The sequence below is a fragment of the Chelonia mydas genome, chromosome 2 (assembly GCF_015237465.2).
Source record: "Chelonia mydas isolate rCheMyd1 chromosome 2, rCheMyd1.pri.v2, whole genome shotgun sequence".
Lineage (NCBI taxonomy): Eukaryota > Metazoa > Chordata > Testudines > Cheloniidae > Chelonia > Chelonia mydas.
Window position 1 is genome coordinate 220,267,954 of NC_057850.1, and position 23,028 is coordinate 220,290,981.

The 23,028-nt window shown below is 41.4% G+C and overlaps 1 protein-coding gene across 19 annotated transcripts in view; it reads right to left on the reverse strand.

Annotated features, from left to right (window-relative positions):
- ADAM22 (ADAM metallopeptidase domain 22) overlaps positions 1-22,130 on the reverse strand; it is a 210,642-nt gene extending 188,512 nt beyond the window's left edge. For 6 of the 19 annotated variants that reach the window (XM_043541253.1, XM_043541255.1, XM_043541246.1 and 3 more), the window contains exons 1-2: positions 21,473-22,125; positions 20,896-21,056 (exon numbers count right to left, since the gene is read on the reverse strand). In XM_043541253.1, coding sequence (XP_043397188.1) covers positions 20,896-21,056; positions 21,473-21,551 — 240 coding nt within the window. In that variant the 5' untranslated portion in view covers positions 21,552-22,125. Of the gene's footprint in view, positions 1-20,895; positions 21,057-21,472 lie in introns of all 19 variants that reach the window. The other 13 variants (XR_006289054.1, XM_043541252.1, XM_043541249.1 and 10 more) reach the window with 7 other exon arrangements.
- Between the last annotated feature and the right edge of the window lie 898 nt (positions 22,131-23,028).

Sequence of the window (23,028 nt, forward strand, 5' to 3'; positions counted from 1 at the left end):
AGAAGCTCTCCTCAGTACTATCAGTTGCTAATGATATCATCAGCAAGGTCAGAGCAGCACTAACTGCACTGAGAACAAAAATTCAAGCTGGCTGATGCCCTTAGAAGGGGATTGGTAGGGAAAAAATGGGATCTCCTCCAATGGTAGCTACTCCCAGGGACCTGGAGAAACATCCCCATCTGCATAGCAGAGGAGGAACAGAAGGAAAGCTCAGCTGAAGGAAGAGGAAAGGACCAGAACCCCTGAACCTCCCTCTCCAGAAAGTCAACATTATTTTACAAAAAGATTCCTGAAGGATTAAGAAGGGATGAAGGCTCGGTAGCCTTGCCTACTCCTTCACTTTGGAATGCAGGGAGACATTACACCTGGTAGAGTTCACAGCACTAGGACTCTCCTATCTTTCCTTGTCTACTTCTCTTGAAGCACTGAATTGCTCCCAAGTTCCCTGTGCTACTCGCAGCCCACAATGAGCTACCAGGATCAAGTTCTCACAGGCATCACCTTATATTTTCCATGCCTGGAAATATATAGTGGAGACACATTCGCCATCAGTTTCCCTGGTGGAATAGGAAAACATGATAAGTAAAGGGAATTACACCCTTTTGGTCTGCAAGCTTATTTTTTAAAGTACGCTGCATGGGTATTTTGTTGAAATTCACTAATATGGGAAGTTCAGTGTAAGAGTATTAACACAAATGACAGGGGTTCCCCAAAAATGTAGACCCTAAATACAAATTTTAAAAATGGGGTGATGTTTTTAAAGTGCTTAGAAGATCAGAAGTACTGCTGAATCCAGCGGAAGTTTGAGAGATAACTCAGATTGGACCTTCTCTTCGAAACGGTCCAGTTTTGGTAATGAAATGTATGTGCATATAAATCCCAGGAATTTAAATCCTGCTTTAGGTGTAAGATCCAATGTAAAATTAACTATGGAGCTGCCAAGGTGCCTCTTTATGGATATCTTTTTATACATACAATTTACATATTTATAGATTTTAAGGCCAAAAGACACAAGATCATTATGATCATTTATCTGACCTCTTGCATAACACAGGCCATAGAATGTCATGAGGTGATTCCTCCATCAAGCCTTTTATTTCTCATAGAGCTAGAGCGGATCTTTTAGAAAAAGACATGATCTTGATGTAAAGACTTCAAGTGACAGAGAATTTATCCCATCCCTGAGTAAATTGTTCCAGTGGTTAATTACCTCACTGTTAAAAATATGTAGCTAATTTCTAGTCTGAAATTTGTCTAGTTATGAGATTCCAGGCATTGCATGCATATTTTTATACACACACACTTCTACACATACAAGTTACACACAAATATGTATATATAATACACACAGTCTTCATGTTATGACTTATTTATTGCATTACAACCTTTAAAAAATGTGAAGTGCTACAATTTTTATAATAATCCCTTTCATGTAAAATTAGTCAATATCAGGAGAGTGGGAGCTATTCTGAAACTTTAAAATTATAGGGTTTTCAGGATATTTAGAATTATTCTGAAGCCTTCACTGAGTCTGCCTAAAGCAAAATTGTTCAAAACCCCTTCAATTCTCTCTTTGTTATGCAATAGAATTGAAGTGGTGACATAATTTTTAGGTGACTTTGATGTGCCCATATTCTCCATTTTCCAGTGCTATGCTGTGGGGTTACTACTGATGCCTTGCAGTAGTTCCCAGTTTGCATTTTATGTTCAACCCAAGATTCCACCATTTACATCTGTGGTCCCCAAGAATTCTAAGATTGGAACCCAAGGAGTTTAGAGAAGCCCAGACCTGGTACCATGTCCCTCTCTTGCTTGCCATTGCAGCTACTAGCACCCCCTGGATTATCAAAATTATCTGTAGCAAATCAACAAGTTTGCATTCCTTTTTCAGTTCTCAACCAGCAGTATATGCTCCTGATTTGTGTTCCAAATGCCCTCTTTTCCAGTTGGATTTTGCCACCTTTTTTTGGCAATTCCTCCATCAGAAAATGATGGTCCAAGAACCTATTTATCTGCTAGAGGCCAAAATATGTTCCTCATCTTTTTTTTTTTTTAATTGTTTAGTTGTTCCACGGAGGCATGTTTGCTAATCTCTCACTTCAGCAAACCAGTCAGTCGTTTTGAACCTGTTTATACACCTGCAACTGCTGTACAAAGATCTATGCTGTTAGCTGTTCATTACTATATTATTAAATTCAAAGAGCATTCTAGAGCGCATTTCAAATTCTTAACAATGGGCAAACTGTCACAATTGTTAGTTTCTTTGTGGGAGACAAAACTGATTATTCCATATGTCATTACACAATTACATCACCCATGGCTAATTTCATAGTAATGGAATTGCAACTATGAGAGGCATGAGGGTTTGTTGTTTGGAAATTTTTTTTAGCTGTTAAGAATACTGTGCCATATTGATCTGGTCTGGAAAATTTCCTCCCCCAAACACATATCTGAGATATGCAATTACTATGCTATTGGACACTAGAGCTGACCCTTGACCACTAGTATTCCCAGACAAAAACTAAAATGTTAAAATGATGTTAAGGTAACAGTAGGTATCGGTAATTTAAAGTAAAACATTACACGGATGTTGCAATTATCCAAAACTCATAAACTTAAAAGAAACTTAAACATGTTGAGACATGGAAATGCAGAGTTTCAATAGCCATTTTGATTATGCTTTTTATAGCATTTTTGTTAACAATACTGTGCAATATGAAACATTTCAAAAAAGTAACCTTTTTTGGCAACAGTTCCTTGGGGTTGTTTTTTTTAAAAGGCCATTTTGGACCAAAATCCTGTTTGTAGAAGAAATGTTGATGAACTCTAAGAGACTCAACAGAAAAAAGATATTTCATTCCGACTGACAGAGCGGACATAGCTTTAACCAGAGGCTGCTCTCTGTAAATTGGTCAAGCACAGGATTGAGGGAGGAATCCTACTTCCAACATACTGGAAGTAAAGAGGGCTCCCTTACAAGAGCCATCCCTTAGGAAACAGTTTGCTGTAATAAAACAAGGAATATGCAACATTCCAAATTATCAATAAGGAGAAAAGAACAGAAAAAAATCCTCAGTCCATCATCTGACAATCTGAAGTAAAATCAATTCGGTACTAGATCTGGTCTGGAATTTTTTGTCAAAAAATGTCAATTCATCTAAAGCAGGGGTAGGCAACCTATGGCACACGTGCCAAAGGTGGCACGGGAGCTGATTTTCAGTGGCACTCACACTGCCCGGGTCCTGGCCACCAGGCCGGGGGGCTCTGCATTTTAATTTAATTTTAAATGAAGCTTCTTAAACATTTTAAAAACCTTATTTACTTTACATGCAAGAATAGTTTAGTTATATATTATAGACCTATAGAAAGAGACCTTCTAAAAACGTTAAAATGTATTAATGCGAAACCTTAAATTAGAGTGAATAAATGAAGACTTGGCACACCACTTCTGAAGGTTGCCGACCCCTGGTCTAAAGCTAAACTTTTTGCCGGAATGTATCGAGTTCGACAAAACTTTGTCAAGAAAAATTTCTCGGGTTCAGGATGGATTTTTGAGTCAAAAATCAGAAGGAGAGAGACCCATCCCAGAAGAACCAATAGCCTAGTGGTTATGGCACTCATCTGGGACGGGGGAGTCCCTGCTCTACCTGATTCAGACCTGGATCTTCCATATCCCACGTAAGTGCCCTAACCACTGTACTCTTGGCTATTCTGGAGTACTTCAGTCAGTCATAATGTGTGCGTGTGTCTGTTTGTCTCTCTTTCACTCCTCCACCCCATCAAAAAACTGTGAAAATCTCTGTTCCATCCTGATGCACAATGGGAAAATTTTTAAAATCTCAAATTCTCATGGGACACGAAAACCATTTCTCACCGAGCTCTATTCAGTATGCTTCCTAGGCTCAGGATAATACTGAATATTTCTGCAAGATGCATGAAGTAAAAAACTTGCTTCTACATTATTTTTAAACAAGACTACTAATAATCATATTTTGACAATATGAAGTGCTTAGAGAAGAGGTAAAACAGCTAACAGAATTAACTCAGATTCCCAGACACATGACAACAAAAGAACCAAAGGGAAGGAAATCAGTGGATTATTTTATGCCATCTAACTCTCGCAATGGTAACAAGAAAGGCACCTGCAAGGGCTCTTCTCAACCACTGAAGCAAGATAATCAATTATGTCATTCAGTTCTCAAACCAAGCAACTTTCCCAGAAAACTGAAACATTTTTAGCAATCATAGATGTGACACATCAACATGTGACAACTGAATCATAAAAATGGAGTTCCACTGACACAAGGAAGAAGCACACTATGCAGCATATGAACAAGAGACAGAAGTAGAAAACACCATTATAATGAAAAAAGCATAGTGCTTCCAGCTCTAGAACAATCTAGAAGTTCCAGAACCACAAAGCTAACAGCTTGCATGCAAGTAAATAAAAAAAAAAGACAGTATAGTTAATCTACCTCTAAACTAGGATGATTGCAGTACAACATACCCCAAAGAATGTTGTCAAATTTGCATGAGTGCATAACATGGAGTTCCTGAGATGGCTCCTCTGTAGACAGTACTGCGTGCCATACACAGCTAACATGGGGTAGTTAACAATTGACTTTATTAAAGATTGTGAAGTTAAAACAACATTCCTATGTGAAATATTACAGGAAGTTTTGACACAAGTGATATTAAACTGAAGGGTCTAAATTAGATTCAGGGTGATGTACAATCAATACAATAGAGTGCTAAAAAGGTACCTTTGGGCTTGTTTACATGAACTTTTAGTTCGGGGCAAGCTGAGCTGTCAACTAACTAATGCTAACAAGCCATGCCCATTGTGAGTGTGGCCCCTGCTACCGCACACCCATAGGTTTGATCTATGCTGCTCTGAAATGGGAGTAGATCACAATGCACTAGGGAACTGTTAATGTGCTGCAGCAGGGCCCACACTGACAAACGGTGCATGGCAGACTTGCACCATGTACAGTTACACCCTAGCTTGCCCAGAACTAAGTGCTTGCATAGATAAGCGCTTACTGTACACAGTATGCTATATATGGGCCAACGCCTGGTCCTAGTTACATCATACAATCACAGAAATGTAGGGCTGGAAGGGATCTTGAGAGATCATCTACTCCAGCCCACTGAGGCAGGGCCAAGTACCATAATGAATCCAGAATAGATCCAGTGATTTCGTTGCTGCAACTGAGACCAGAATTTAGTCCAATGTATTCAATCCGGTCACCTCCTCTGAAACGTCACACAGATGACCAGTCTTCAGAGACAAGCCTATTTCACTAATAGAAAAATCTCAGAAGAAAAGAATCAGTCTTTTAAATGACATACAACACAAAAAATATAAATAGAATGGGGAGCAGTTGTGGTTCCCTAGGTCACATGGAGGTGGTGGCCACTTTAAATATCTAATATTCACTAAAATGTTTAGAATCATACAAAACTGAATCTGGTAAAATTATTGGATTCAGATATGATACCACCTGAAGGAAGGTTTCAGAGTGGTAGCCGTGTTAGTCTGTATCAGCAAAAACAACGAGGAGTCCTTGTGGCACCTTAGAGACTAACAAATTTATTTGGGCACAAGCTAGCTTATGCCCAAATAAACTTGTTAGTCTCTAAGGTGCCACAAGGACTCCTCATTGTTTTCACCTGAAGGAACTGTCAAATCTCCATCTTGTCCCCACCATTCTTAGCAAGTACCTCTTGAAATACTTGTAGACAACAGTTTACCACTTCTGTAGTCATTCTCTCTCTTTGTTCAAAAGCTCTGTCTTTGGTCACACCTATAGCTATATCAAGATACATATGGCAATTTCTTAAACAGACACCATGCAAAAATGCAGAAACAAGAGACTGTGTTAGCGCTGTGTAAAGATTTAGTTAGAATATGTGTGGGATGCTCGTGACTCCTGAGTGGCAAACATGCCACAAACTTTGCTGAAAAACTAGAAATGAGAAAGGCTATTTAAACAGTTTCTTTCATTTGTTTGCTTTGTTAATACTGGACTATATTTTTGTAACTCTACACCTGCTAGGCTCAGAGGGTGAGAGAAACATTATCAGCCAGCTCCTCAGCTAGTGGAAAATTGACATAACTCCACTGGCTTCAGCAGAGCTATGCCAATTTACGCCAGCTGAAGATCTGGTCCTGAGTTCTAAAATAGTTTCTCTCCATACAAACATCATGATACCAAGGGATTGTCAGAGTTAGAAGCAAAGGCTGCATGTCCCATTGGAAAGCCAGGAATCTATTCTTTCCAGTAGTAAAAAGGTTTTTTAATTGTTTGTGGTTATTAAATTAGAGGCTGCTAGAATCTGTTCAGCGGGATGAAATAATGAGTCCTGGGGAAGACAGATGAGTGGACAGACTGCTGATGGAGCAGAGTTAATTGCATGATCAATGCTGTTTATCACATGAACATCACTACTGTATGGGAAACATTTAAGTGGTAGTGGTGACAGTTTTTAAGCAGCAGCTCTGACCACTTCACCTAAACTCTGCCTACTCATCCATCTTCTCCAGAACTACTTCTAACATTCCAGACTTCTGAGTAGATTCAGTCACCATTTATAATAAATAAATGAACTCCCAGAAGAGTACTTCCCCCTCCCCAAATGAGAAATTCTCCCCACAACCACCCTAAATTAATGTGGCCCAAGGGCTAGGTGAGGCAATATTCAATCTTGCACCTGTGACAGGTTTAATTCCAGACTTCTCATGACCCTCCAGAGTTAAAAAGGCAGCTTTATATAACCAAAATGGGCAAGTCTCCACTTCCTAATGAGACACCCAGCACTTGCTTCTAGCTTTGGAAAATCCTGAGATATTGGACTTTATATTCATGACAACCTTATGTCTAGAAAAGTTACTTTAGTTTATTGATATAGTTTTTTTAATTTAGTTATAATTTTCATCTCCTTCTCAGACCAATTAGCATAACTTTTGTTGTGGAAAAACTTTTTAGGGGATTTGTCGGAAGAACTTCTGGAAAAGCAGGAGAGCAGGCAAGGATTCAGGTATGAGAGCAGTGGTGCTTATCTAATCTGCTGGATGTCTTTGAATATATCACTGCCATGACCGATAAGCGAAATTCAGTGGATGTTGTACCCTTAGATTTTCCAAAGTGCCTTTGACAAGGTTCCACACCAGAGATAAAGGGCTAAAGCAAAAAATAATGAAATAGAAGATAATATGGTGTGATGAATAAAGTACTAGATTAACAGTAGGGAACAAAGCAAAGCCTTGGATGAAGACTTTTCAAGATAGAAATATATTACAAGAGGATTAACCCAGGGTCAGTCTGAGAGCTTCTAGCTATTGTCATAATTATATTAATACAAAATGATTTTGACTCCTATTGAAGATAAGGCTTCTAAGACCGTAGAAGTGGAGGCAGAGCAAACAGGGCCTGATCTTTAAGACTTCAAGGCCAGAAGGGACCATGATCATCTAGTTTGACCTCCTGCACATCACTGGTCACAGAACCTTATGAAGGCACTCCTGTAATAGACCCCTAATCTCTGGATGGGTTACTGAAGTCCTCAAGTCTTGATTTAAAGATTTCAAGTTACAGAAAATCCACCATTTACTCTAGTTCAGATCAGCAAGTGACCTGTGCCCCAGGCTGCAGAGGAAGATGAAAAACCCTCAGTGTCTCTGCCAATCTGACATGGGGGGAAATTCCTTCCTAATCTGAAATATGGCAATCAGTCAGACCTTGAACATGTGGACAAGACCTACCAGCCAAGCACCTGGGAAATAATTTTCTGTAGTAACTCAGAGCCCTCCCCAACTAGTGTCCCATCCCCAGCCATTCAAGATATTTGCTAATAGCAGGCATAGATGGGCCATATGCCTTGGTAGGCAACTTTGTCATATCATCCCTTCCATAAACTTATCAAGCTCCACCTGGAAACAAATTAGGTTTCTTTGCCCCCACTGCTCCCCTTGGAAGGCTTTTTCAGAACTTCACTCCTCTGATAGTTAGAAGTCTTCATCTAATTTCAAGCCTAAACTTGTTGATGGCCATTTTGTATTCATTTGTTCTTGTTCTTAATTAATCAAAGTTAAAAGAAAAAGTTAAGGGACTTGTGCTTATTCTCGCCGGAGAATAAGCCACTTTAAGGTATCAGAGACTTTCAAAGCACCTTCTTACTGAATGTGTTGTCAGCTCTTGGGCTAGATCCTAATTAAGAAATGCTGAGTAATGCCTTACTCTGCAAATAGACTAATTGAAATAAGGCCCAACTCAGCATGAATAAGGGTGGCATAATAGGGTCCACCTTCAGAGTCAAACCAGTCATTACAGAGGAGTAGGAAAATACAAGTTATAGTTATTGTAAAGGTCACCAAAAGGCACCAAAAGGTTTTCAAACTGCTCTGTTGTTTGCTCTATTAGTCAAATTATTCTATCACTAATTGGCTGTTTTCCCTTGCTTTCTGCTTACCTTTTGTCACATACTTATATACATCATTAATTTTAGTAGACATGATGTTAACTTCAATTTCCAGCACAAGAGTCACTTTTTTAGAACTTTCTGTCCTAGCTACCATTCCAGAAAACATTTCAGAAGGTGGCGGTGAACATATATTATACAAACACATAATATGGTTTGAAAAGATCCAGTCCGGCCTGTTTGCTTGGACATAAGGCCGCTCGGCTACTTTTTCCTTCTCTTTCGTTTGACTATAAAGTTTCTGCAGAAAATTAAGTTTCCCCTCAGATGAGTCCTCCCACTAGAAGATCAAAAAGATTGTGCAGGATTCAGACTTCCTGCTGTAAAAATCCCCACCTCACTAAGCTTGGTCTCAAAAGAAGCAGCCAATTCTCGTCTCCTTTGGGCTCATGATACATGTCACTGCTCCCTCGCTTCCTTTAAAAAGTTCTCCCCACAGCCACCAATGATTCCCTTTCCCTTCAAAGATGATTGCAGGAGTGCCCAGCAAGGAGCAGCTGTGACCATAAAAACCAAAGGCTCATACCCCATCTGCCTTTGTGTCACATGCTCCAAACTGTTTTCTGGTAATTCTACAAGCCATCCCAGAAACAATGAGAAAACAAAAGGAAAGAACAGACAAAATTGCTTCCCCGTCTGGAAGCTTTGCATCTGCATAGCTGGCAAACTGATGTCATGTTTGAAGCAAAGATGTTGATATTGAAAAATAGAAGAGATGATACCCGATGAAGAAATATCCACAGAGGGTCACTGCAATCTTTCCATAGATAAAATGAGGATTTGTTAGCTCATGGCTTGACAAGCTTCAGATGTCACATCCATTACATGCAAGCTTGTTTGATCTCCTTTGTGTTGTTTTTATTGAGAGGATATACACACACATGCACAATCTCAGTTGGCCCAGTGTTTGTAGTTTTTAGGAAGTAGAATGAAGGAAGTTTATTCAGGAATCAAAAAAGACCCTTTTCAGCAGAAGGACAAGAACAGCAAATACAAGATTGGCAATATCATCTATAATCCACTGTCACAGGGTGAGCTGGCCCTTTTAGGTAGTTGGGCTGAGCCCCACCAGTGCCTAGTTATCCGTCCCCAGGTGATGGATATGGGTTTGGGCCAGTGGTTAGATGGGGTGTCAAGGATTATCTGAAAGTAGCTGGGGGGGGGGAACTTCCTATAAGCAGGAGCCTTCTGTATCAGTGAGAAAAAGGAGAGAGAACTGTAGGCTCTTGTTTCAGATCTAGAGGGGACCTGGGTTCAAAGAGGACTGGGGGAGGAACTCTCCATACCAGCCAGAGGGATGGACCTGGCTACAGCTACCTGCAGAGGAGAAGGAGCAGAAGCCTTAAAGGAGCAACAGACTGAAAAGGGAGACAATTGAGGAAATGCCAGGCAGCAGAACCTGCATTTTGGCAAAAATGTTGAGTCCAGCAAGAAGCTGAAGAACCTGGGGACTGCGGGAAATACTTGTTTTGACTTCAGTTGAGATTTGAACTGTGAGGTTCTTGTAATAAACCAGACCCCACAAAGGAGTGTTATTTGACTCACATGAAAGGCTGGGTGCAATTATTGAAAAGTCCAAAAAAGTTAAACTGAGGAAGTGGCAGGGTCCAATGACAGATTGGGCAGGTCCTGATTACACTCCTTTCTTTGGAATGGCATTTTGGATTTAGATATTGTGACAGGGCAAAGCCAGATGGCTACTGGAAAGTAGTGAGAAACAGGTATGTTAGCCCCAGGCTAAACAAATCCCTGTTACCATGGTAACCAAATGGCAGTTGCTCCAGGTTAATCAAGACACCTGGGGCCAATTAAGATCCTTCCAGAAAGCAGTGGAGACAACTAGGTTGATTGGGACACCTGAAGCCAATCAGGGGCTGGCTGAAACTAGTTAAAAGCTTCCCACTTAGTGGGTGGGGTGTCTGGAGTAGTAGAAGAGAGCTATGGAGCAGTACAAACTTTATCAGGCACAAGAAAGGAGGCCCTCATGTAAGGGTGACACAGATATTGAGGAAGTGGGGGCTGCTGTGGGGAAGAGACCCAGGGAATTGTACTTGTCCTGTTTCCCAAAAGTCAGCTACCAAGAGTTGCTACTGTCAGGGTCCCTGGGCTGGAGCCTGGAGTAGAGGGTTGGCCTGGGTTCTCCCTTCCCTTCCCTTCCCTGACTAATCACTGAGACTGGGAGACAACAGAGACTGTGCAAGGGAGGATAACTTCTCCTCACCTCCCTTGCTGGCTTATAATGAAAATGGCTCTGTAGGCTGTGACCCTTGCCTCTAGAGAGAGAAGGGTTATGTAGAGGGTCACAGTGAGCCTCTGAGGCTAGCATAATCCCCCAGGAAGCATGGGACCCACTGAGACAAGGTCTGAGCATTGTCACAATATGTAAGGGCAACGAGCAAGGCTAGCAATGCAGCTAGCTATGTGTTAACAGCACATATCATAACTATGACAATATCTGTAATGCAAGTCACCTCTAAGCAACATGAATGTAGTGTAAAAAGAAAATGTCTGCAGCATGGGCCATGTAAGTAAGTTATGTGAAATAAGAAGTGGAAGAGAAATGTTGGGTTTGATGCTGAACTCACTGATACCAGTGTAAATCATGAGTAATTCCACTAGCGTCAGATCTGGGCTCACTCCCTATCAACCTTAGATCTGATAATGCTTATGATTATTATGATGCACATGGCAGAACAAGCAAAGACTGGAAAAAGAGTCATCACTTCCTATTAGCCTTACTGACCCCTAATCCTTTCAAGGCCTTACATGCTGCATATGTGTGGATGCTTTATGGAATCAAGGGCTGGTTTCTGGGGTCAATTTTTTTTTTCCTCCTCTGACAGTATAAAAACCTCACAATGCGCAGATTTCATTGGGATTTGGACATCTAAATCCCTTAGGAGCCTTGGAAAATCCCAGGCCTAATGCAACATTACAGGAATGTGTGTTCTAGGATAGGTTTCAGAGTAACAGTCGTGTTAGTCTGTATTCGCAAAAAGAAAAGGAGTACTTGTGGCACCTTAGAGACTAACCAATTTATTTGAGCGTGAGCTTCAGCTCACGAAAGCTCATGCTCAAATAAATTGGTTAGTCTCTAAGGTGCCACAAGTACTCCTTTTCTTTTTGTTCTAGGATAGTAATTTTCACAATATGAAATGGACTTAGGTTTTGGGATACTGTTTTTAAGTAAATTCATCTGTTCTTGATCGAGAATCTGATCTGCGAGGAGGGAATTCTCCTGAAAGAAGTTTGTATAGAAAGGGTATTTATATAGAGATGGCCAAAGTAGACTATAAAATAAAAATATGCTATATCGCTAAAATGCCAAACACACTACTTGCAAGTCAACTTTAATTTGCAAAAGTGCACATCTGGTAGCCCTGTCCCCATCAGAACTTCAGATATCAAAGGGTAGAATCCTGCTGAAGTTGTGTTGCCCTTACTGCAGGCTGAGATCAAAAAAAGTTTTGGTTTCAGCACTTTTTTTCCCCTTCTTGAGGGCAGAACTTGCACCTAAACATGGTATTGCTATTTTAATTAAATAAATATCAGTCACGTATTCATGAAGAGCTAAGGTGGTTGTGTGTATGCTGTTCCTATGTTTATGTTAAGGAGCTCCATCAGAGAGTCTAAAAGCAGTAAAGTACTGCATATATTTTGCCAAAACCCACTCAACTTTGTTTTATTGTGGGGAAAGGAGGCTGAGCCTGGCAGCAAATTGAGTGGACACGTTTCTTAGCTGCTATAGTCTCGGTCCAGACTTAGCCTTTGTTTTGCCCTAAGTTTCATGATGGATTTATTACAAACTGTGTCTGTGTTTCTACCAGAGCCATCAATTACTGGCCAGTACACTGAAAGGGACAAAAGAGAGTGGAGAAATCAGACTATTTTTCACCATGTGTCTCTTTCCAGCAGTCATTGCCTTGTCACTCCCAGAATCTTGCGCTTCTTCTTTAGCCTACTCTACAGTCAGAGAGCTCCATTAATTACTGGTTTCAGAGTAACAGCCGTGTTAGTCTGTATTCGCAAAAAGAAAAGGAGTACTTGTGGCACCTTAGAGACTAACCAATTTATTTGAGCATGAGCTTTCGTGAGCTACAGCTCACTTCATCGGATGCACATGATGGCATATATCACGTTGGTGGATGTGCAGGTGAACGAGCCTCTGATAGTGTGGCTGATGTTACTAGGCCCTGTGATGGTGTCCCACCATCAACCTCAGCCTGGTCCAGTCCACACAAGAGATCCACTTCCTGGACACTACAGTGCTAATAAACAATGGTCACATAAACACCACCCTATACCGGAAACCTACTGACCGCTATTCCTACCTACATGCCTCCAGCTTTCACCGTGCCCACACCACACGATCCATTATCTACAGCCAAGCTCTGCGATACAACCGCATTTGCTCCAACCCCTCAGACAGAGACAAACACCTACAAGATCTCTATCAAGCATTCTTACAACTACAATACCCACCTGCGGAAGTGAAGAAACAAATTGATAGAGCCAGAAGAGTTCCCAGAAGTCACCTACTACAGGACAGGCCTAACAAAGAAAATAACAGAACGCCACTAGCCGTCACCTTCAGCCCCCAACTAAAACCCCTCCAACGCATTATTAAGGATCTACAACCTATCCTGAAGGACGACCCAACACTCCCACAAATCTTGGGAGACAGGCCAGTCCTTGCCTACAGACAGCCCCCCAACCTGAAGCAGATACTCACCAGCAAAAACACGCCACACAACAGAACCACTAACCCAGGAACCTATCCTTGCAACAAAGCCCGTTGCCAACTGTGCCCACATATCTATTCAGGGGACACCATCACAGGGCCTAATAACATCAGCCACACTATCAGAGGCTCGTTCACCTGTACATCCACCAATGTGAGATATGCCATCATGTGCCAGCAATGCCCCTCTGCCATGTACATTGGTCAAACTGGACAGTCTCTACGTAAAAGAATAAATGGACACAAATCAGATGTCAAGAATTATAACGTTCATAAACCAGTTGGAGAACACTTCAATTTCTCTGGTCATGCGATTACAGACATGAAAGTTGCAATATTACAACAGAAAAACTTCAAATCCAGACTCCAGCGAGAGACTGCTGAATTGGAATTCATTTGCAAATTGGATACAATTAACTTAGGCTTGAATAGAGTCTGGGAGTGGCTAAGTCATTATGCAAGGTAACCTATTTCCCCTTGTTTTTTCCTACTCCCCCCCACCCCAGACGTTCTTGTTAAACCCTGGATTTGTGCTGGAAATGGCCCACCTTGATTATCATACACATTGTAAGGAGAGTGATCACTTTAGATAAGCTATTACCAGCAGGAGAGTGGGGTGGGGGGAGGTATTTTTTCATGCTTTGTGTGTATAAAAAGATCTTCTACACTTTTCACAGTATGCATCTGATGAAGTGAGCTGTAGCTCACGAAAGCTTATGCTCAAATAAATTGGTTAGTCTCTAAGGTGCCACAAGTACTCCATTAATTACTATTAGTTACTAACTGTTTGAACTACTTAACATGAAAAATAACAAAACAGACCGATCTGCCAACATCAGAACAGAAAATAGAAGGGAAGACAAATACATTCTTTGTTGCAAATTCTTCACTTGACTCCAATTATATGAGATTAGTATTATTTGTGTATTATAGTAGTATCTAGAGATCCCAATCAAGAATCAGGGCCCCCATTGTGCTAGGCTCTCTATAAACAAGTCATAAGATGACATACCTTGCCCCAGAGATCTCCCAATCTAGCTTTATGACAAGATGCAGAAGATGGGTGAAACAGACAAATAAAGTTAGATAGGACAAGGTAACTAAAGCTAGTACATTGTTATATAGCGGGCAGTAACCTACTAATCTACAATAGGCAGAAAGCTCTCAGATATCAGTGGTACAAGATCAAGTCCTAAACAAATACAGAATTCTACAGGACATTTAGAATAGATTTGAAATCTACATGGTTGGTTATTTCTCAGATTATACTTTTTTTTTTAGAGTCACTATAATATCAAACAGCTGGCTGGCTAAGGAACTGTTGGTATCATCATTTAGATAGAACTTCACCTTTGACTGATCTTCTCTTCAGCTCTGAATGGTAGAGATGAAATTCTCCCATGGTTTTAGAGCCAGCACACAGTCCTTCACATGAGAGAAGGCACGGGAAGGGAGTGCACGGTGGGAACTGAAAAAGTATCTGACCCACAGGGTATTCTCTGTACTCCCATATGTGCCACAGAAAGAGTCTCTGCCACACATGTCAGTGTGGAAGGCCACAATGGGAATTTGGGTTTATAGAGATCCTGTCGCCCTTAGAACTCCTGCAACTGGCGCAGAGGGGTGGCAGCTGCTATCTCAGCCCATAAATGAGGTTAGCAGATGTCAGAGAAGAAACATAGCAGCCCAGGTCTCCAGTCTCAGGCTAGGAAGTGAAATTCACCTCTCAAACCAAAGCACTCTACCGCACGGAGCCCAAATATTCAGGCTCTCTGTGGGTGGAGTGAATTTCAACTTGAACTTTCAACTGTTTGTTTTATTATTTAGCAACAGGACTATTTCTCAAGCCACTGCTGTAGTTAAAATGCTACAGGACACCAATAGTATGCTCTGTTTGTTGTTTAGGGTCCTGTCATAGGGAAATACAAGGTCATTTCTACTTTGTTAGAAGATACTGTATTAGTGTTTTGTTCTGGGTTTTTATTTTAAATAAAATCTAGAGGTTTCTGGCCTCATGAAGACATTATCCACACCATGGGGTCCTGCTGCTGCAGATAGAACAAAACTCAGCATAATTTAATTACTAATTTATTAAGTGCCCTTTGCTATAGTATCAGGGTGCACTGATAATACTTGGCACCCTCTCTTGCACATTTCATCCAAAAGTCCCAGCATACTTTAGAAAGATAAACAAATTAAGCATGATGGGATAGTTATATATTATAGTCCCCATTTTGTAGACAGGGAGATAGAATCAGAAATGGAACCCAAACTTCTTGGCACCCAATCCTGAGCCCCTTTACATCTGACCCCATTCCATCCTGTAGATCAAAATATTACCAACATCAATATGTGGCTACCTAGAATGGGCAGTACTAATTGCCATCCTGCTATTTACTACCTGCGCATCATATGGAATAAAGCTTTCATAGCTTTCACATGATCAATGAAACATTTTGACAAATATTTGCCTGGCACTATGCTCTGAAGACCAACAGCCTGGGGCATTGTAATTAGAGATACATGGATCCATACATTAGGTTTCTCTCGCCAGCATAGTGGTCCCTGGCATTAGGGCACTATTGCAGGGGATTTTGCCTCTTTTGTGCTCCCTGATTATCACTTCTTCAGCCCTGTGATAGTCCGTCTCCCTCTGAGTCTTCCATGGCCTGGCCTTCCAGCCAGGTAACCTCTTCAGTTTAGCCCCCTTCCGGGGTAATAAAGTCCAAATGATCATTTGTCTGACTCTTTAGAGCTACACTGAAGTTCTCTGCTTCTTGACCCTTACCCCCAAACCCTGCAGAGCTTTTCCTATGGTACTTCATCCTAGCAGGTTTTTCATGTCTGGGGACTCTGGAAGCTTATCTCAGGGCTGTCTCTGTTCCTTGTAGGCCCTAGCTCAGGGCTTTCCCATGGATTCCTGCCCTGCTCCCTTTAGGCCTTCCAGCCTAACTTCCCCAAGAACTCTCCTTGCTCCTCTCTCCTGAGTCTCCCCCTCTACTGCATTCACAGCTCTATTTAAGGAGTTCTCTCCCTGATCCCCGTCAGCTGGGGTCTCTCATTAAGCTCCATCACACCCAGCTGGATCATTAGTTTCTAGATCACCAGAGTGGCTGAAGAATAGCTGCTAAGTCACAGGCAAGGCTGAGCCCAGCTTCCCTTAAAGGGCTAGCCAGCCTTTGATCCTCCGCTGAGGACACCCTGCTTCCACTCCTTAAGAGCTCAAGTCTAGGGGTTTCCAATGAGTGGCTATATGAAAACTGTGATTAATTTCTATTTTTGTGTATACATATTTTGTGTATATTACACCAAGGCTCAGAGCCAAAGAAGCCCTTGTGAGTTGAACACAAATATGACAATTAGCTGCAGAAACTAGGTTTTTAGAAACCTGGACAAAACTGAAACTGTAAATCCATCCCCTCCTGGCTGCCTTTGCCCGCATTCATCCCCTTCTCTCATCCTTCTTTTTGACCTCTCTCTCCTCTGGCTCCATCCGCACACAATACAGGCATGCTGTGGCTTCCTCATCCTCAAAAGGCCATCTCTTTACTCCATCTGTGTCTCAGCTGCCTCCATTCTCTCCTTTCTCGGGACTCCAAACTTCAGTTTAGATCCCATCTAGTGCAGCTTCTGCCCTTTCCTCTGGACTGAAACTGTCATAAGTCATTAAGGACCTCTTCATGGCTATATCTCAGAACTTGAACTCCATCCTTACCCTCCTTGACATCTGACACTGTCAATCATACCCTCCTTAATATCCTGTCCTCCTTGGACTTCTGTATCTTCATCCTCTCCTTCCTCTAATACCTTCAGCCTCTTTCTGTAGGAAAAAGAGAGGAGAACCCAATCTCTGTAGGAATCTCTATTCCCTTTATACCCTCTTGTTGTGCAATCTCATTCACTCACATGATTTCAGCTACCATCTTTATGCCAATGATTCAGAAATCTAGCTTTCCGGTCCTGACCTATCTCCCTCAATCCAATCCCAAATCTCCACTCAACCTCTGACATCTACTCCTGCACACCTCAATAATAGCTTAAACAACACAGCTAAAAACAAACTAATTATATTTCTTCCTATACTCTCCCCCCTCTCTCCCATTCTGTTACTACCAATAATTCCACCAACCTCTGTCACTCAAGTCCATAACCTAGGAGTCATCTTTCACTCTTCCCTATCCCTTAACCCACACATCCAGGCTAGGTCCAGATCTTGCAGCTTTCTACTCAGTTCTGTATTTAAGTTCTAACCTCTTCTTTCTATTAACACAGGTAAAACTTTCATTCAGCCTTCATCATATCCCATATTGATTAGTATAACTTCCTCCTCTCTAGCTTCCCTGATACCTATATCTCCCCATCCCTCCTATCTTTAATCAATTCAAACACAGCTACTAAAATCATCCTCCTTCTCCAGTGTTCTGTGATTGTCATCCCCATCCATACTTCCTCTTGCTCCCCATTTTCCTTTCCCATCACATCCCGTACAAGCTTGTTGTCCCAACCTTCAAGGCCTTACAAAGCTCTGCCCTCCATACACATCTGCTCATCTCTTATCATGTTGTCCCTATGCCCATTACTACTGCTCTGCCAAAGATGCTAGCCTAGACTGCTTCTCCTACAACCATTTTGGTGCCTTCTTGAATGCTGCCACTTATGCATGGAAAGTCCTTCCTGAACTAATTCATAACTAATCCTTTCCTTCAAGTCTCTGCTCAAGACTCATTCTCTTTCATAACTCCTACAAGAAACTGGCCCACTAGTCATGGATAGAATGAAGAACAGTCAGAAATAAGTAATATGTATCTAATAATTTTAGTGTGTGTGTGTATACAAATCGTATTTATTTTGATTGTCCTTGTTCTCTAACCCTTTGTCACTTGTCTTCCTAGATCATTAACTCTTTCAGGTAGAGACGGTGTGGGTGTGGATAGTATCTAGCACACTGCAGGTACTACAGGAAGACAATTAATAACTCAATAATAAATGTATAATGTAATTTTATAAGGTACTTAACTTTTGCTGAGCCACTAGGTAGAAGAAAACCCAAAAGTTAACTCTGTTACTGCAGTCAAAACACCTACCAAAATTGCAGCTAATGTTAAGTTTTATTGTGGGGTGTTGCACCATAATAGCCAGCATATTGAATTATCCAACTTCAACAATACACTTCTCAGACTTTACAGTGCTGCAAAAATACTTTCCAAACAGGCAGCTCCTCAAAGCTTTCTTTAAGTAAATGTAGCAGAGCTGCAGATCATATGTTGTCAAGATGACTCAGAACTCCGGGATGAGGCAGTGCAATGCCCTTTTCAATTAAGAAGCATCCGTCCTTCTAAAAGAAAAATATATAAAATCAGTGCAGACCCATTGTTTTTGGTCTGGTTATATTCCAAACGTCCCTTCCCATCACAAGTAATTACTGATCCCTTCAATGGGGCAACAGCCAGCTACTATACCATGGGGAAGGACTATGAATGTATCAGGTAGCAGAAGGAGTCTTATTTATGAAGCAGGAAAGCTTCTAGTTGCACACTGATATTTTAGTAATCAGCAATGGTGGGAAGAAAACAGATCACTTAACAACATTTTTTAAAGCTTGCCTCAGTGTAGAAACTACACTGAAAATACAATTAAACTTTTTATGTTAAATCAACAGATTTCTCTTTTGAGTGAAAGGGATGAGATTAACATTGCATAATGTTAAACATGGATGAAATGCAACATCAGATTTTTCAGGAGCATCAGCGTTGGTAAATAAAAAATCTGAAACCATATGTATGGAAAGACAGACTATTCAAGAACCTAGGAAGTCCTATTAGTCTCCAGTTTAGGCAGAGATCCAGGCCACTATTTTAAATTGTAATGTTGTACTTGATTGCAATTTTAGATATTTGTAACAGATGTGGCATGTGCTGTTACAATATGTGAATGGTTCAAAAACTTCAGGAGTCCTCAAGTGATTTTGAAATGCTGAGACACAATTTATTTGATTTTTGTTTTTTAATTATACATATCTTGAAAGCATTTAAAACTGTTGTAAACATTGTATCATGTCATAAATATAGTCTCAGCACCAGGAAACTCACATAGGATGAAAATAAATGATGTATACAGGTAACTGAATGTGCTATGAAGAAACAATATATTATTGAACCATACAAAGAGAACACAAATTGCCAGAACTTCCTTCAAAGTTTTATCAGAAGAAAACAAAGAATGTAAAAATTTACTATGTATATATTTTTGGATGGAAAATTAAGCCTACTACAATCTTGGATTACAACAATCACCTAGAATGCATGTTTACTCCAGGATCTGTCTTTGACATGTTCTGAGAAACATTTTGTAATATTAGGTAAAAAGATATTCATACCAAAACACATAATTTAATTGGATTTACATTGACTAAAATTATTTCCATTAGTATTAGTTTTGGAGTAATAGTAGATTGCAAATGTTCACTGTTTAGTTACTAATGTGCAACCACTTACATATAAACAGTTTTTAATAAGTGATTGCTATCATCAATTACTGTATTTTTGTTTCAATTTTAATAAGTATGTCCATGCTCACTAAACACAATCATAATGCACAACATTCATTCAAAAACTGACATTGCACTAATTTACTGCTATGAGTATTTTTTCAGCAACATTGTTGCAAATAAATTTCTTTCTTCGTCTGGGTGAATTTTAAAAAACAAGTAAACAAAATCAGCCTTTCTATACAAATCCTCACTTAGCTTCAAAAAGCTAGAAATCATCTCTATAAAAAAGCACCTAAGGACCATTTTAAATTAAGAGAAATAAAAAAGGTAATAGAACTATCCCTTCAATTTCTAGACTAATTTTTTTGGCGGTGCAGTAGGATTACTGTCCCCCAGGACCCACAGGAAATGAGATAGAGATAGATCTCACTGAGAACATTTTAAAGTAAATACTGCTTTTATCTTATGTACTTGGTACCCCTGTAGTACATTCCTCTGTCTGGATTACAAACACCTTTCTAAACACAATTTCTTACTTTTTCTGGGAAAGTAATTCTCTGTTCTGGTTGTACAAAGGTACTGATATAGCACTAAATGGCATTCCAGGGAAAACCAAAGCTTTCCTATTTTTAAAATCTGAGTTAAATGCACCCATATTCTTAAAAGCAAGTGGCTCAACCTAACGCCAGACTGTCACTGATGCAGGAAGTTGGAAGACGCACATCTTCCCGGCATTCATAGATCAGCCACACTCAGGGAATTTGCAGTAAAGGGTCATTTGGTCCATTGCCCCTACCTCAACCAAGGGTTTACGTAGCTATGAAACCCTCCCCACACCTAAAATAGGTTTTAAAAGAATAACCTGAGCTAACCCAGCGTCACCCCTTCTTGCTATAGACTAAAGCAGAGAGGGTCACTCTCAGCAGCAGGAGGGTTTTGTGATGATCAGTGCAAGGTTGATAACTGCATCCTGTGTACCTCATTGGTGGGTTGACTTCGAAGCCCCCTCCCCCTTTGCTGTGATTTCTATGCATGGCGCAGCATCATACATGACTAGCATTTGGAAAGAGCCGATTTCACCAAAGACACGTCTCCGGGGCAACAAGCCACCAAATACTCAGCTGCCGGCTCCCACCACTTAAAAAGCCAGAGCCAATCGCGAGAACCGAGCCACCGTCCTGACCTGCTTCCGATCCGAGCGGCTGCTGACCCGAGTGTTGAGCACCCCATGCCCAGTCTGGGTGCCGTCTTCCGGGCGGGGAATCAGACGGAGGGGGACGATATTCTGCTTCTCCATAAATCGGTTTTCAGCCCTTCTCTCCATCTCCGTCAACAAGGCGGCTCCTCGGGGAGGGAGAAATGCACACGATCACGCCGCTGGCCCCGCTATGCTAAGCTGTTCTCGCTGCAATTACAAATCCCCCCTCCCTCCATCTCTCTCGCTCTGCGTGGACAGGGGAATAGTGTCTGACCCACGCTTACTGCTCACAGGGCACAGACAGCGATGTGGTGGGGGCAAGATCTCCATCTTAATGGGGCTTTTCTTAAAAAGGTACCCTTACACATGCTCTCTCTTCCCCCTCTCACCCCCCCAAACACATAGCCATGAAATGTAGCTCGTGTTCGTAGCAGCTGCATGATGTTAATTGCACCGGTGTGGTTCCTACCATGCACCTGACAGACACGTCCTTACCACTGGAAAGGGTAAGCCCCCAGTTAAAGGTCATTGCATGCGGCGATCATAAATGGTGGTAACTTACCTGCCTGTCTGGAATGAACCAGAAAGAAGGTCCCCAAGGCACAAAGCATCAAGGAGAGCAGGTATGCAGCAGGCTGCATGGCTGTGTCCTTCCGTTCCCCCCACCCACCCGCCTTGGAAATTATCAGAGACAGGTCTGCATGGTGCAATATTGAGCAGCTTTGCGCTCTCGCCCCCTCTGTCCTGTGTGGTCTATGGCCAGCCGTGCATTGCTGCTCCCTCAGTACTGCATTGTGTTTTACTGGCTTCCGTTTGCTTTCAGGATCTTTTACTGCATTGGGTGGTTTGCTGTAGCTTAAGTGAATTCACGCTCCTCCCATCTCTCCTCATCCACATTCAGAACCCTCTAGTAGAGAGACTATATCAATAGCCAGCTAGCCTTCCTGAAAAAATCGCTCTCCACGACTTTGGAGAGGGAAGATGAGTGAGTGAGGTTAGCTGGGAAATGTAGTTATTAAAGCCCTGCAAGAAGGACATTTAAAATTATACTGGTCAGAGCATTAGAGGAAAAAGTATAAGGCACAAACTTGCCCCAGCAGGGGTGCACTCAATCTAGTAGGTTTTTTTACCTTTATTTTCCATGACACCAGTATTATTACTGACATGCCACTTGCATTTTGTTTAAAATGTGTCAGTTGCTGAGATTCCTCTTTAATAGGGTCCCCAGGGTTCCACCTGGAACTGGGGTACCGCTGAGCCCTCTGACCCACCATCCTGAGCTCCCTCTCACACTATGCTGCTGTGACAAGCTGCAAAGACCTCCAGCCTGCACTTTCACCAGCATTCACAGAAGTAGGGACACACCCAGCTGCAGTTACACACAGGCTCTCAAACGCCAGCTTCCCAGCCTAGGACCCCAGAGCAGGACTATCCTGCCCTGGTCAAATCTGGCCAGTTATGGGTTTAATACCCGGTCCACCTCTTCCTTAATGTGGTAACTAAGCAGAGATTTTCCCCAAGCACTCCAGTCAAAACTCACTGGTTTAGATTAAAATATGAAATGTTTATTAACTACAAAAGATAGATTTTAAGTGATAGCAAATAGATCAAAGCAGATTACCTACTTTGCATTTTATTTACTAAGTCTAAGATACTAGAAAGATAGGATATGAACAAGCAAATCCCCACCCTGGCTGATGAGACAGGTGGGCTCTAGATTCTTATGGGACAAGCTGCACTTTCTTTACAGCTTGGAATCCCCAGGTCTTTCATACACAGGCTAGAAATCCCTTTAGCCTTGGTCCAGCACGTCCCACAGTTCAGTCTTTTGTTCCTCAAGTGTTTCCAGGTGTCTTCTTGTGTGTGGAGTGAAGAACCAAAGATTATGTCCCTGCCTTATATAGTGTTAGCATATAGTGGGAACCCTTTGTTTGTCCCACACCAGTTTGTAGGAAAATACTGACATCCCAAGATGGAGTCCAGAATCATGTGGCCTGGTCACATGTCCTTGTAGAGTCATAGCAGCCATTACTTACAAGCTGTTCTCAGGAAGGCTCACCAGGTAGGAGATAAGCTTCTTCTAGGGCCTGTTGTTTTCCCTAATGGCTCATTGCCCTG